The sequence below is a fragment of the Dryobates pubescens genome, chromosome 35 (assembly GCF_014839835.1).
Source record: "Dryobates pubescens isolate bDryPub1 chromosome 35, bDryPub1.pri, whole genome shotgun sequence".
Taxonomy (NCBI): Eukaryota; Metazoa; Chordata; class Aves; order Piciformes; family Picidae; genus Dryobates; species Dryobates pubescens.
In genome coordinates, this window is record NC_071646.1 from 6611868 (window position 1) to 6627225 (window position 15358).

The window sequence follows — 15358 nt, forward strand, 5'->3', positions numbered from 1 at the left end:
CCGGCGCCCTGAGGCTTGTGCCAGGGGCAGGCAGGAGATGGGCTGCGGGAGGAAGGGAGTCAGACATAGGAGGGCTTAGCCCTCAGCAGCGGGGAAGGGCTTTAAGCCAAGCTCTTGAGTCAGCTGCAGCAGAGAGGTGCAGCTGGAGAGCCGAGCTGGGGGATGCTGACTCTGCTCACCCCAAGGATGTTTTCAGCACTGCCCAGAATCGATGTCCAGGTTTCTGCTTTGAGCTGGCAGCAGCTCAGGGGGGCTGACTGCTGGAGGCAAGGTTTGGCTCCTGGTGTGTTCTGCTGGGCTCTCTGCAGTTCCCTGGTTGCTCCTCTGTTTGGTGGAGAGCTTGGAGTTAGCTCAGCAAAGCCCCGGGGGGGTTGTGGCCATGGGATGCAGTTGTGGTGCTGGTGGTGTTCCCTGGTTCTTGGGCTGAAGGAGATGCTGAGTGTTGATCTCTCTCATAGAGAGGTTGGAAGAGACCTCTGGAGATCACCAAATCCAACCCCTGCCAGAGCAGAGTCACCCAGGGCAGGGTGCACAGGAACACATCCAGGGAGGGGATTCTGCCCCTCTGCTCTGCTCAGGCTCCACCTGTAGCACTGCCTCCAGCTCTGGGGGTCCCCAGCACAAGAAGGACCTGGAGCTGCTGGAGAGGGTGTAGAGGAGGCCACAGAGATGAGCAGAGGCTGGAGAGCATCCCCTGTGGGGCCAGGCTGGGAGATCTGAGGCTGTGCAGCCTGGAGAAGAGAAGGCTCCAGGGAGACCTCAGAGCAGCCTTGCAGGACCTGAAGAGCAACAGGAGAGCTGGGGAGAGACTTTGGAGAAGGGCTGGGAGTGTCAGGCTGAGGGACAATGGCTTTGAGCTGGGAGAGGGGAGACTGAGAGTGGGGAGGAGGAAGAAATTGTTGAGAGTGAGGCTGGGGAGACTCTGGCACAGGCTGTCCAGGGAGGCTGTGGCTGTGCCCTGCCTGGAGGTGCTCAGGACCAGGCTGGATGAGGCCTGGAGCAAGCTGTGCTGGTGGGAGGTGTCCCTGGGCATGGCAGGGGGTTGGAGCTGGATGATCTTGAAGGTCCCTTCCAACCCAACCCAGTCTGAGTCTGTGCTCTGTGTTGCAGCCATGTGCTGCTTTGTGGTGGCTGCAGTGGATTTGCTTCGTGGTTTATTGACTGAAAATCATCTGAGGGTGGTTGGTTTCTTTTGTTAACACAAAAGTGAAGCCCAGAAGATGAAGGTTCAATCATTCAGTGTTTTGTTCTCTGCCCCTGCTGCTGACTAAGAGTAATAAACAATATGGGATGGGAAGGTAGAGAGTAAAACTGCTGTGCCTGATGGTTTTAAGTGAAGAAAGTGGTTCAGGGGGGGTCAAGTGTAGGCCACTGTTGTGTTTTGTTGTTCTGGCTTGGCAGAAATAAAGGAACTCAATCAATCAATCAATCAACCTTGCTGCTTCTTTCTGGGATCTCTGCTTTCATAGCTTGCTGAATGCCATTTCCATTGTTGATTAGAAAGCCTTTGACAGAGCCATCCAAACTCTTTAGCTGAAGAAATGAAGGCCCCTGAGGGTGAAGGAAAATGTCACCTGGTTGGCAGTTCCCTCTCTGAATCTCACAGAATTTTAGCTTATTTGTGGTTTTTTTTTCCTGAAGAAAGCTGACTGCTTGAGTTTGATCACAGAATCCTGGAGTTGTGTTGATTGGAAGAGACCTTTCAGATCATGGAGTCCAAGCCTTAACCCATCCCTGCCAGGACACCACCAAATCATGGCCCTCAGCACCACCTCTCCACAGCTTTGAAACCCCTTCAGGGATGGAGACTCCACCTCTGCCCTTGGCAGCCTGGGCCAGGCCTGGACAACCCTTTTGGGGAAGAGATTATTCCTTGTGGCCAACCTGAACTTCCTCTGGGGCAACTTGAGGCCATTTCCTGTTGTCCTATCCTCTGATAGCTTCTGTGGTAATGTCAAGGAAGATATCTCTTATTCTACCACTTACTTTTTAACCCCTGAGATTATTTTCATCAAGTTCTGTTCAGGGATCTGCCTCATGCAGGCCTTGGGCAATAGAATAGAATAGAATAGAATTTACCAGGTTGGGAAAGACCTTTGAGATCATCAAGTCCAACCTATCCCCCAGCACCATCTGACCAACTCAGTTTAAGAAGGACATTGAGACTCTTGAACGTGCCCAGAGAAGGGAGAACTGTGGAGGAGTCCCCATCCATGGAGGTGGTCAAGCAAGGTGTGGCCATGGCACTTGGGGCCATGGTTTGGTGGCCATGGTAGCGTTGGGTTGATGTTGGCCTGGATGATTTTGGAGCCATTTTCCAACCCAAACAATTCTGTGATTGTAAAAGAGGCAGATTCAGAGTGGAGAGAAGGGAGAAATGGTTGATGCTTGAGCATGGTGGGAGCCTCTCCTGGGCTGCCCAGAGAGCTGGGAGCTGCCCCATGGCTGGCACCAGTGCAGGGCAGGTTGTGTGGGGCTGGGAGCAACCTGCTGTGGTTGGGGATGTCCCTGCTGAGTGCAGTGGGTTGGACTGGGTGAACTTTGAAGGTCCCTTCCCATCCAAACTGCTCTGTGATTCTGTCATCTTCCTCTTCTGTAGACATTTGAGTAACTATTTGATATAATACATAGAATCCATAGAATAAACCAGGTTGGAAGAGACCTTCAAGATCACCGCGTCCAACCCATCAACCAATCCAACACCGCCCAAACAACTAACCCACGGCACCAAGCACCCCATCAAGTCTCCTCCTGAAAACCTCCAGTGATGGCAACTCCACCACCTCCCCAGGCAGCCCATTCCAATGTGCAATCACTCTTTCTGTATAGAACTTTTTCCTAACATCTAGCCTGAACCTCCCCTGGCGCAGCCTGAGACTGTGTCCTCTTGTTCTGGTACTGGCTGCCTGGGAGAAGAGACCAACATCCGTCTGTCTACAACCTCCCTTCAGGTAGTTGTAGAGAGCAATAAGGTCACCCCTGAGTCTCCTCTTCTCCAGGCTAAGCAACCCCAGCTCCCTCAGCCTCTCCTCGTAGGGCTTATGTTCCAAACCCCTCACCAACTTTGTTGCTCTTCTCTGGACTCGTTCCAGCAAGTCAACCTCCTTCCTAAACTGAGGGGCCCAGAACTGGACACAGGACTCGAGGTGCGGCCTAACCAGTGCAGTGTACAGGGGCAGAATGACCTCCCTGCTCCTGCTGGCCACACTGTTCCTGATGCAGGCCAGGATGCCATTGGCCCTCTTAGCTGCCTGGGCACACTGCAGGCTCATGTTCAGCCTACCGTCAACCAGCACCCCTAGGTCCCTCTCTGCCTGACTGCTCTGACTGACTGCCTGACTGTTCACAACCTCTCCATGTGGTCTGAACCTGTGCAGCTTTCCAGTCCATCTTTTATCAGCCCTGCAAGAACCTGCCATTTATTTATTTTTCCCCCCAAGTAAAAGAATTCTATTTTCCAGAAACCTGGAATTTGGGCACTTCTTGCTCTCTGCAACTCCCTGAAGGGAGGTTGGAGCCAGGAGAGGGTTGGGCTCTTCTCCCCGGCACCCAGCACCAGAACCAGAGGACACAGTCTCAAGCTGTGCCAGGGGAGGTTTAGGCTGGAGGGGAGGAGAAAGTTCTTCCCAGCCAGAGAGATTGGCCCTGGGGATGTGCTGCCCAGGGAGGTATTCAAGAGGGGACTGGATGTGGCACTTGGAGCCCTGGCTTAGTTGTCAGGAGGTGTTGGGTGACAGCTTGGACTTGATGATCTCTGAGGTCTTTTCCAACCTGATTGATCCAACCTGATTCTCATTTGTCTTCTGCAATCCTGACAATCAGAGTGGTTTGGATTTTAGACAAACTGCCTTTTTTTGAAGGAGGTTTCCTCCTCAGCCTCATTATTGTCTTATATGTATTGTGTTATATGTGTAAAGAAGAGTGTGTCCAGCAGACCCAGGGAAGTTCTCCTCCCTCTCTACTCTGCCCTGCTGAGACCTCATCTTGAGTATTGCCTTCAGTTTTGGGCTCCCCAGTTCAGGAGGGACAGGGATCTGCTGGGGAGGGTCCAGCGGAGGGCAGTGAGGATGGTTAGGGGACTGAGCACTGCCTGGTGAGGAGAGGCTGAGGGACCTGGGGCTGCTTAGTCTGGAGAGGAGAAGACTTAGAGGGGATTTAATAAATGCTTATAAATATCTGAGGGCTGGGGGTCAGGAGGGAGGGGACAGGCTCTGCTCACTTGCTCCCTGTGAAAGGACAAGGAGCAATGGATGTAAGCTGCAGCACAGGATCCTCAACACCAGGGGGATCTTCTTTACTGTGAGGGTCACAGAGCACTGGAGCAGGCTGCCCAGGGAGGTGGTGGAGTCTCCTTCTCTGGAGACGTTCAAGGCCCATTTGGATGTGTCCTGTGTGGCCTGAGCTCTGGCAAGGGGGTTGGACTCGATGATCTCTTTGGGTCCCTTCCAACCCCTGACTCCTGGGATCCTGTGAAAAGGTCCTGTTTGTGGCACAGTGGCAAATCCATTTTATCTAAGTCCATCAAGAGGAACATCAGCAGTGGCTCAAGGTAGGACTGAGGAGTGGAGTTGAGTGCTGGAAACCATCATTGCTGCTGAAGAAAACCCTCCTGCAACTGCATCCTCTTGCTTCTCTTTCATCTTCTTGCTGCCTTGCTCTGATCTGCTCCCCCTCCTGCTGTCCCAAAAGTTAGAGGTGTCCCCTTGCTTTGACAGGTGGAGGAACATTGCCTCTTTGGAGGTTTCTTCTGCCCTTTGCTGCCTCTTTGCAGTGCTAGGTAGTTTGGTGAAGGTAAGTGTGTGCCTGCTTCATCTCTACCAGTGGTAGTGGTTGAGCAGTTCTTGGTTTGTGGAACTTGCTGACAGTTTCCTTTTTGGATTTGCCTTCAGAATGTTCATTCTGAGAAGTTGTCACTGGAGAACTTGGTGGATTACTAAAGAAACATTGAAGAGATTCAAAGCATTGAACAGAATCCAAGAGCTCAGAGCTGATCTTCTTAGTTCTGTGTTAGCAGTAGCCTTAGGAAGTGAAAAGTGGCTCCAAAAGTGACTATTTTCTGCTTTAATTCAGTTCAGACATACAAATAATTCTTAGTTGCTCTTTGTTTAGGCAAAACTGCTCCTGGAAGAGTGTTTCCTTTCAGTTCTGGTCCTTCTCAGCTCTCATTTCTATCTCCAAATCATCCCAGCTTCGTTTTCCTCCTAAACCCTCTGATGGCAGCATCCCCTGGGAGCCATGGGGTGTGGTGCAGAGGGGTGCAGAATTTCGTGCCCACTGCACTGAGCAATCACCTGAGCATCTGCTTTTTCACACAGAAAAGCCCCCAAAATGCTGCACCTGGGAGCTAATTCTGAGCTTACAGTGAGGAAAGCTCTGCCTAAAACCTTTGTGCTTTAGATGTGGTTGTTTATGTTGACCACCAAGGGGAACGTGGTGGTCACTAGACCCCCGAGACTGTAGCAGGAGCTGTCCAACTCTGACAGTGAAGAGCATCCTTGTGACTTCTCGCTTGCTGGGACATGTCTTGCCTGACTTCTTGAGCAGCTACAATGATGGGACTCATGAATGGTGTCTCCCTGTCGCTGTGTTCCAAGCTGAGTTGGCAGCCCAAACTGCCAGAAAAAACTTGCCAGTGTTCCAAGACTCCTTGACAGTAACAGAACCCAGGGCTGATGTCATCTGGACTGGGAAATGATCTCCAGTCCATGTTCTTCCTGCATTTATTGATGTAGAAAACCATAGCACAGAGCTAGAATACTCTTGGTGACTGAAATGGGAGCTGGCAGCCTTTAAATCATTCTGGATCTGATACCAAGACCATGAAACCTCCTTCAGGTGATGTGAGCTCTTCTTTGCTAGTGAGGGAAGCTCTCTTTTGGCCAGACATGTCTCAACACGCCGTGGTGCTCCTGCAGTACTTTGGGCATTAGGTTGTCCTTCTGAGAGCCCAAGGGCTCTTTGGAGGCTCACACTGGGGCAAACTCACCTGAGATGGGAAAGACTTTTCTGTCCTCCAATGGACTTGAAAACTCCTTGTGTTTGAAGCAGTCTTGACCAACTTTTGCTTTGTTGATTTGAGATCTTCACCTGCCCAAACCCCCTACATCTGCATTTGCTCTCACATTTCACTGGTGCTGTTTCCATGTCTTCTTCCTTGGGTTTCAAACCTTTTCCTACCTAGACTTCAACTCTTTCTCTCCTAAATATTTTTACCTTGAGAGCATTTGAGGTTGGTCTTTCCCCCTCTTTGAACATGACCACCTTTGTAGCCTCTGTCTGCCTAAACATTGAGTTGGGCAGGTGAGATTGTAGAGTATGAGTTGGTCACTCTCCACCCTGGTCCTTCAGGTGTGCTGCATCTTCATTTCTTTCTGTTCTTTCTGTGTGTCTGAAGTAATTCCTGCTTCAAACCTGCCATGCAGCTAATCCAACTGTATTGTCCTAACTGTGAGCAGCCTGCTCTAGTGTGAGGTGTCCCTGCCCATGGCAGGAGGGTTGGAACTGGATGATCCTTGAGGTCCTTCCAATCCTAACTGTTCTATGATTCTATGAACCCTCATGGCCCTGAGCAGGGTTGAGAGAGCAAATAAACAACCCATGGCTTATCCCTGAGGTATGAATTGGTCGCCCTTCATCCTATTCCTCCAAGTGTTTTACATCCTCATTTCTTTTTGTTCTGTGTGTCTGAAGTAACTCCTGCTTCAAACCTGCCATGCAGCTAATCCAACTGTATTGTCCTAACTTTGAGCAGCCTGTTCCAGTGTGAGGTGTCCCTGCCCATGGCAGTGGGGGTGGAACTGGGTGACCCTTGAGGTCCCTTCCAATCCTAACAATTCTATGATTCTATGAACCCTTTCCTGAAATCCAGACTTCATGGCACTGAGTAGGGTTGGGAGAGCAAATAAAACAACCCATGGCTTGTCTCTGAGATCTGGTGGTGTTTTTCAGAGCGAAAGGAGGATAATGGGAGGTGTTCCCTTGGGTCTTTTAACTTGGATCTGAGAAAGATCCCATTTCTCCCCGAACTTCGTTATCAGATTGCACTTCGTTATCAGATTGCACTTCGTTATCAGCTTGTCAGTGGTGTTGGGAAATACTCATCCCAAATGCAGCCTTAAGTAGCTCAGGGTGTGTGTGTGTTTGTCTTGAAGGCGTTTTTCAGTGGTTAGCCTGCATGGCAGCTCTGGATGTGAGATGCAGGCCAATTGCTGAGCTGTGCTGTTGCTCACTTGCTGCTCTCTTCTCATTGTTCTTTTTCTTTCCCCTTTTCTTTGTTTTGTTAAGCATTGCAGGCTGTGTGTACCGAGTAGTTCAGACGACTGGACCCGATGGGAAAAACCTTCTGAACTTACTTCCAATCTCTAAATCTCCTGGAAACTTTGTGCCAGTAGCTCAGCCTCCAGCCATGGCGAATCGCTCTAAGCCAAACGTTCCTAGCCCGCTCCATCTTCCCTTTAACGCGCAGCTTGCCAACCCTACCGCGCCTTCCTCCGGTAGAATCCCTGTTTGCCAGTCTCCCAGTCCTGGAAAGGTTGCTCTTCCAAGGACCTTAGACAAAGAGGAGGGCGTTAGGGCAGGTTCTGAACGAGAAAGCTCGGTTCCAAACGCGGCTGCCGGCGCCCCGAGCGGCTGCGTTTCGGAGGAGGCTGTGTCCGTAACCAGCTCCTCGGAGCAGACCAACACCGCCTACATGTTTGTGAACTCCCAAAACCTCCCCGTGACCGTGAAGTCGCCAGTGCTGCCTTCTGGCCACCACCTTCAGATACCAGCTGATGCAGAGGTGAAATCTGTCCCAGCTTCTTCTTTACCACCTTCAATACAGCAGAAGATCCTTGCGTCCGTGACCGGCAGCGCCCCGGGAGGAGGCGACAGGGGCAAGCCGCCCACCGTCATTTACGTCTCGCCGGTCAACACGGTCAAAACCATGGGCCCCAAGTGCGTGCACAGCATCAGCCCCCAACATACTCCTCAAGTGTCCCAGAGGCTCCTGATGACCACGAAGCAGAAGGAGAAGAGCTGTTGCCCCGAGGCGGTGCCGTCCGATGGGCAGCAGTGCCAGCAGGCGCCGATGAAGTGGATTGTGCAGGAGAACCCCCACGTGGCGCCGCCGTGCCTGATCCCCGTCAAGTCCTCCAACAATGTGGCTTCCAAGATCCTGAAGACTTTGCTAGGCATGCAGAACCTGGAAGTGAACGCTGCCAACATCTTGCCTCTTTGCTCTAGCGGAAGCCAAACGAAAATCACCACCTTCAAAGAGAACGCCCTGGTGATGTGCAATGGGAAGGTTTATCTGCTGACTAAAAGAGGCTCTGATGTGCTGTCAGCCCAAGCTGAGAAGCAAGCAGCTCCCTCTGCTGATGCTTCACTGAGGAAGGAGGCCCAGAAGGTCATTGATTCGACTGAAGTCAATAAAATCACTGAGGAAGTGGTGAGCCTCTTGTTGTCCAAAGGCAAGCTGCTGCCTCAGAAGGATCCAAACTCCAAAGCTTCTTCGCCGATTGACTTAACGGAGGACTTAAATTCTCCCCCTGCAGTCGTGGTGGTCCCCAGTGCTAACCAGCAGAATTCCACTGCAAACCAAAGAAGCAGCTTGCCTGCCACTGAGAATGTCTCAAGTGGAGTCCCCTCTGTCCCAGCTGTAGGGACACAGGAAAATATCTGCCAGAATGGCAAAGAAAGGAGTCCATCCCCCAAAGCAGCAAGTGCTGTTTTACCTCAGTCTGGGGCTTTCAGTGAAGACTGTCAAAAGGTAACTGTCTCCAATAAATCTTCCCACCTCAGCCCCTGCTGCCTTGTTTTCTGCTGCTGCTTCTTCTAGTTCAGTCAAGTGGCTGTTAATAAGGTCACAGGTATTCCCTAACAGAATATGCAGCTCTAAAGTTTCCTTCTGCTCAGTAAATGATCTTTTCTTTTCACCAAGAGTGCTGTATGCAAGTGAGAAAATGCCTGAAGGCAAGAAAGAGGCAGGGAAAAGAGGAAGCTTTCTCTCCTCCCAAGATAAGTTGTCAGCAGCAACTGGAACTTGAGGAAAGCTGTTTGTTGTGTGAGCTCTTGGAGCTGTCTGCTCTCTGATGTTGTGGATGCCACGTTCTGACAGCACTGCTGTTGACTCTTGTTGTAGGTGTGATGGAAGGTAGAGAAGTTTGCAGCTCCACCAGAGGAAAATTTGGTGTAAGAGTAGAGTTTGGCAGCCAGAGTCAGCTCCAGTCTCTGCTAGCTCAGCCAGCCAAGAACAGGAGCTGTGTTTCCTTCCTTTCATGCCATCATGGGGAGGGATCCACCTCCTCTGAGTCATGGTTTCCTGTCAGGCAGAACAAACTCTCAAGGTCTTGAATTGCTTTGCTCCTTCAGGCTGTACCTGCATAGTCTTTTAAGATCAGAACCTCTATATTGTGTAAAAAACCCTTAGCTTCAAATCCCACAAACTGCCCAGGAAGGACTGGAGGCCAAGCTTGCAGTTGCTCAAGACCGGAATGAATTTTCCTCTGGCTAAATCGTTCTGAAGCTACTTTTGTACTCCCTTGAGTTGACCAAGCAGAAGAACAATGTCAGCTAACCATATTTGTGCAAATTCTAGAGGCTCTAGGGCCTCATTTTGGTTGTTCCTCACCTGAAAATTGGTTTAAAAAAAAGACTTTTTACTGCTGTTTTTGCCTCAGTGCTCTGTGATGCCAAGTGGTAGCATTCTCCTTTGCTTTAACCTCTGTGAAAAAGAGCAAACCAAACGTTTGCTGCTTTGCATTTGCTGCTTTTAGGCCCTGAATTTGCAAGCCCATAGGCTGCCAGACTTGCTGGTGTGAAGATGAGAAACAGCTCAGGTTCCAAAGAGGTCGGAGAGGGGAAGTGGCTGATGGTGCTGTGTAAGGATTTTCACTCACAGTGCATTCAGCTGTCTGAAGGGGTCAGTGTGTGGTGGGTTGAAGTTTCCCCCAGCATTAACTTTTAAGACAGAGCTTTCTGCTCAAAATCTGCAGCTAAATTTTAAAGGCATAGACTAAATCTGCCACACTCAGTTAGAAGCAAATGAAGCTGTGTTTACAAGCCAAAACTACTCTCTGCAATGGAACACAATGAATAGGTACAAAATATCCAGGAGCTACAATATTATACAGGTATTTACAATTAGCAAACAACAAGGAAACCCCCCTGGTCAGAAGGCCAGGGAAGCTGCTCCACTGCCCCCCCCCCCCCCCCCCCCCCCCCCCGATCCCCCTATACTGGGAGAGAGGAGCTGAGAGAAAGCAGTGTTAAGCTTATCTCAAGGCCAGCCAGAAACAGCACATTATCTCCCAGGCAGAGAAAACAGCCAGGATAGAAGAAAGGAATGGGAATGGAAGTGAAACGTGAAGAGTTGTTATGATACAGCTTCTCTTATCCCAGACTTTCATCCAATGAATTTGTTTAGAATAATCTTTTGCTTTCCTTTTTGCACCCAAGAGTGATTCATTTACATTATTCTGCTCAAAATCTGCAGCTAAATTTTAAAGGCATAGCCTGAAACTGCCACACAGTGCAAGGACACTCTCTGATCTGCCAGCAGCTTCCTTTGTTACTAGGGAGTTTTAGAACAGAAGATACTAAACAGCAGGAGGTTGCTCAGGGATGTGGTTGAGGCCACATCCCTGGAGACATTCAAGATCAGACTTGATGGGAAACTGGGCAGCCTCGTTAGAGATGTCCCTGCTGACTGCAGAGGGGTTGGCCAAGGTGACCTTTGAGGCTCCCTTCCTACCCAATGCAGTCTGTGAATCTGATTCCCCTCTTGCTGCTTTGCTTCTGTGGTGGGTTGGCTGGACTGGGAATCTTCTGGATGTTCCTCCATGTGCTTGGGGAAATAACCTAAACTAATTTCAGAGCTATGACACCCTGGCTATATTTTGTCCAGATGGGCTTACCTGACTAAACAAATGTTCATCTGTCTTTCTAGGAAGTAGGTTTTGAGATGTCTGTAGTGAGAAAGAGAGTGAGAGAGACTGACTGATGGCTCTCTCACTGCTTCTGTATTTCAGATCCAGTGTGAAAAGATGAATTCACCACGAAAAGTTACTCAATCCAAACACCAAGAGAAGCCACACTGGAAACAATACTGGGAACTAAGGAAAAAATTTGGTCTGTTTAAGGAGGAGAGAGTGTACCTTAGGAGAATACCTCTGCCTCCCCCCTGTAATAAACAAGAAGAAGATTGTTCCAGTAACAGCTCGGAAATGAGAACTGACTCTTGCAGTTCATCAGCAGTAGATGTGGAAAACCTAACCCAACAGCAGGAGTGTGCTAAAGAGGAAAAGGTACCTTGAAGTTTTTCAGTGCTAAACAGCTGGTGTGTAGTCACTAGAGAGCTGCCTGAGTTTGGATCCTCCCACCTCTGGATGCCAGCAGGAGAAGTCAATCACTGTTATGGCCCCTGGGAGAATTCTTGCTGTAAACCACAACAGAGTCGTGTGGATTTCAGCCCCACTTGGGTACCATCTGAGAGCTTTTATCTACTTTTCTTGCTTCTGCTGGAGAGAGTTGGGGGAACAAATGGTTTGGAGAAGTTTGGAACCTCTCATGGTGGCTGAACAGTGAAAGGGCTGTTGTGATTGGAATTGAAACCTTGTCTCTGCATTCTGATTTATGTGTAGCCTTCTGCAAACAGTTGTGGTCAGCCAATGGTGTGATGGATTGAAGCAGACCAGTAGAAGAATTTATTCTGAGTTTGAGATCAGCCAAGTGCCATTGTTTCAAGGCCCTTCACCCATGGCTGGGTGTGGCTTCTGTAGAATGCTGTCCACTTAGCCACATGTTTTAGTAGAACAGACTTCTCTCTGCACCTGTCTAATGATAGAGTGGCTTGGGTTGGAAAGGACCTTCAAGATCATCCAGGTCCAACCCCCTGCCATGGGCAAGGACACCTCCCACCAGCACAGCTTGCTCCAGGACTCATCCAGCCTGGCCTTCAACACCTCCAGGGAGGGGAAATCCACAGCCTCCCTGGGCAATCTGTGCCATTGTCTCCCCACCCTCACTCTAAACAACTTCTTCCTCATCTCCACTCTGTCTCCCCTCTCCCAGCTCAAAGCCATTGTCCCTTGTTCTGGCACTCCCAGCCCTTGTCCAAAGTCCCTTCCCAGCTCTCCTGGAGCCCTTTCAGGTACTGAAAGGCTGCTCTGAGGCCACCCTGGAGCCTTCTCTTCTGTAGGCTGAACAGCCCCAATGCTACAGTACAAACATCTTTATCAACCTAGTCCTTTGTCAATGGCCAGGATCTTGTTGGGTGCTTCTGGAAAGGTTCCCTTGACAATAAGGAGTTTAATGCCTTCAAGGGATTTTATCCATCCAAAGTAGTTTTGTTCAGCCATGGTGCTTCAAATTCTCTTTTGTATAATTCTACTCTGCCCAGTCCAAGGCTTTCTCAGGTTTTAATCATTCTGAGTTTGTAATTGCTTAATAATTCTGAATTAGAGCCCTGCTTGGAGCAGATCTCCTGGGGGCTCTTAGTGAAGCACATGAATGTTGAGATAACTGCAGCTGGGAAAGGTGCAGGCTTGCAGTGTTTTGAGGTTTGAGCTGTTTGGAGATGAAAGCATGAAGAATTCCTCCACATTTTGAATTTTCCCCTCAGGTTTGAGAGGGTTTTTTGTGTACCATGCAGTGGAGTTAAATCACTTAAGCAGCACCAGGAGGTGGTAGGTGCATAGGAGAGGCAGAAGGGCAGTGTGACTAAGAGAGAAAGTTGTGAACTGGGAGTCTTTGCTAGATTCAGTGGTATCCTGTGAGAGGATAAGGGGCAGTGGATACAAACTGGAACAGAGGAAGTTCCACCTCAACATTAAGAGAAACTTCTTTCCTGTGAGGCTGCTGGAGGCCTGGAGCAGGCTGCCCAGAGAGGTTGTGGAGCCTCCTTCTGTGGAGATATTCAGGGCCCGCCTGGATGTGTTCCTCTGTGACCTGCCCTGGGTGATCCTGCTCTGGCAGTGGGGTTGGACTGGATGATCTCCAGAGGTCCCTTCCAATCCCTATCATTCTGTGATTCTGTCAACAGCTCCAGGCATTGAAATGTGCTGCCCAGGGAGGTGGTAGAGTCACCAACCCTGGATGTGTTTAAAGGTGTGGATGTGGTGCTTGGGGCTATGGTTTAGGGCTGAACCTTGTAGAGTAGGGTTCTGGGTGGGACTTGGTGATCCTGAGGGTCTTTGCCAACCTGAGTATTTCTGTGATTCTGTGAGAAGCACTGAACACAGAAATCTGGTTGCTCAGATTGCTAAAAGGGACATCTCCCATTGTGTGATTCTAAGAAGCTTGCCACAACTAACTTGCCCTCAGTTTGATGTGAAAATGTAGCAGGATGCAGGGTTTAACAGCAGTGTGTTTTGTTTCTTGGCTGTACAGATAGATGTGGAGCTGGAGGAAGATTTGAGTAGGAAAAGAAAAATCAAATCCTCACCAGTGTCAGAAGGTGGAAAGCGGAGAAGATCTTCAGGCAAAACAAGCACAAGCCCAAATTCAAGTTCAGAGACCACCAACTCAGTTTCCAGTGTACTGAACCTCAGTGTTCCACCTCCACCAGCCCTACCCCAGCAAAGTCTTTCCACAGCCCCTGTGGTCCCATCTCCAGGTGGCAGAGACTCAGAGCAAGACCCTGACGCTCAGCACGGTGACAGCACAAACTCGCACAGCCTGGTGGTGGTGTCTAGTGAGAGCAGTAGCTCCGTTCTGGAAGGTTCTTTCCAGGATGATGATTTCCCTTGGACTCCTCCAGACCTGGATGAAACGATCAGGGATGAGAAAATCAAACGCCTGAAGCAGCTGCTGAGGGAACGAGAAGCGGCGCTCGAGGAGATGCGCCGGAAGATGCAGCAGAGCTGAAACGACGAAGCCGGTGGGGGTCTGCGCCCTGCTTGTCTTCATTTCCTGACTTTCAGAAGGAATTTCTTCTTTAAGGGAAGCTTGAACATAGGAACATGGAATATTTCTGGGAGTTGGAGGACCTTCCCGAGCGTTGCAGAACGTTTGTGGGTAGGAAGGTGCAGGGTTTGCCTTAAACGCCAGAAATAAACCGACTTGGACCAACGAATTCTGCTTCTGGGACATGATACTTATCGAGGAAGGCAGATGGGCTTGGTTGGTGGTGTATTCCCTATCTTTTGACTTGTTAGTCATAGGAAATAGCCTTCCCCCACTTGGGAGTTCCATGGCCTGTCTCTTAGGAACAGAATGTAACCTGCAAACCCCGCTGTGGCCACGTCCGTTTTCGTTTCCCTCGCGTGCCGGCGAGCTGCTGAGCGCACTCAGCTGTCGTTAAAGCTCAGTGGTCGGTGTCCTTGTCAGAAGAATTAGACTTTAGGCAGTAGTAATGCAGCTATTTATCCAGCTCCTCTCCCAGATGGGAAGCTGGCATCAGTTTGAAACCCTCCTGCTGCCAGTTTAGATTCGTGTCTCCTACCATCGTTGTGAGCCTTTATAAGGCCTTAGCTAGCTTTGTGCAATGTCCCAGGTTGGCTGTGGGGTTATCATCATTTTTTGGGGGGGGAGGGGGGGTGGGGTAAAGGTATTTTTAGTTTACTTTTTTAACCAGAACTGTTGAAGCAAAAAGAGAGGTAGTGTTTCTTTAGGCAGAGGTGGAGCTCTGCTAATCCTTGATGAATCTCTAGCTAATTAATTTGTGCAGTCATTATTCGAAGCTGTCTCTCGCTACCTTCGTTGGATGCTACCTTCGGTTTGGCCTCGGAGGAGAGGTTGGATGCAGCCTCAGACTGTCTTTGCCATCAGAGTTTTGAGATGTTCTGATATTTTTCTTTTTTTTATTGTTTGTGGTTGTTTTTTTTCTTCCCCCCCAGGTCTTTAATCCCTGTAGTGTATTTCTCCAGCAGGTTCTGTCACGTGTTGTGCCCTCCGTGTCGCTGAGCTTTGTAAGGTTCTTCCTGTTGCAGCTATTGAAAAAGGAACAAAACAAAGAGGTTTGCCAGCAGGATTTGTCTTTGGGGTTTTTTGCTTCTTGTCCATTTGTGGATCTGTTCAGTGTCCCTGTAGAGCTCCATTGCTGATTTCTGTATTCATTTGCTGTGACTGGGTGAAATTTTCCTTTGCAAGGTTGTTCTCTGTTACCGTGTGGATGCTTGGTGTACGTCCAGGGGTTTGGTGAAGGATGTCGAAGCGGAGAAATGTCTTTGGAGATCATCCCTGCATCATCCCTGGCTTCCTTCTTAATATGTATCATGACAACATGAAAACCCCAGGTAGGTTAGAGGGGCAGGACAGCCAAAATAGGAAGGGGAGAAGTGAAGAAAATAATGGTCTCAGCTCTGAAGAGCTTGAGACAGACCAAGTGTAGGAGAAGATAACTCCAAACACATTGGAGGGGCACTGGTGAGGGCACACC

General features: G+C 49.7%; 1 protein-coding gene across 1 annotated transcript in view; it reads left to right on the forward strand.

Moving 5' to 3' along the window:
• The window catches only part of LRIF1 (ligand dependent nuclear receptor interacting factor 1), a 32111-nt gene extending 17616 nt beyond the window's left edge, over positions 1-14495 (forward strand). Inside the window, exons 4-6 of the mRNA XM_054176309.1 lie at positions 7285-8749; positions 11010-11285; positions 13369-14495. Coding sequence (XP_054032284.1) covers positions 7285-8749; positions 11010-11285; positions 13369-13845 — 2218 coding nt within the window. The 3' untranslated portion in view covers positions 13846-14495. The remainder of the gene's footprint in view (positions 1-7284; positions 8750-11009; positions 11286-13368) is intronic.
• Positions 14496-15358: the final 863 nt, after the last annotated feature.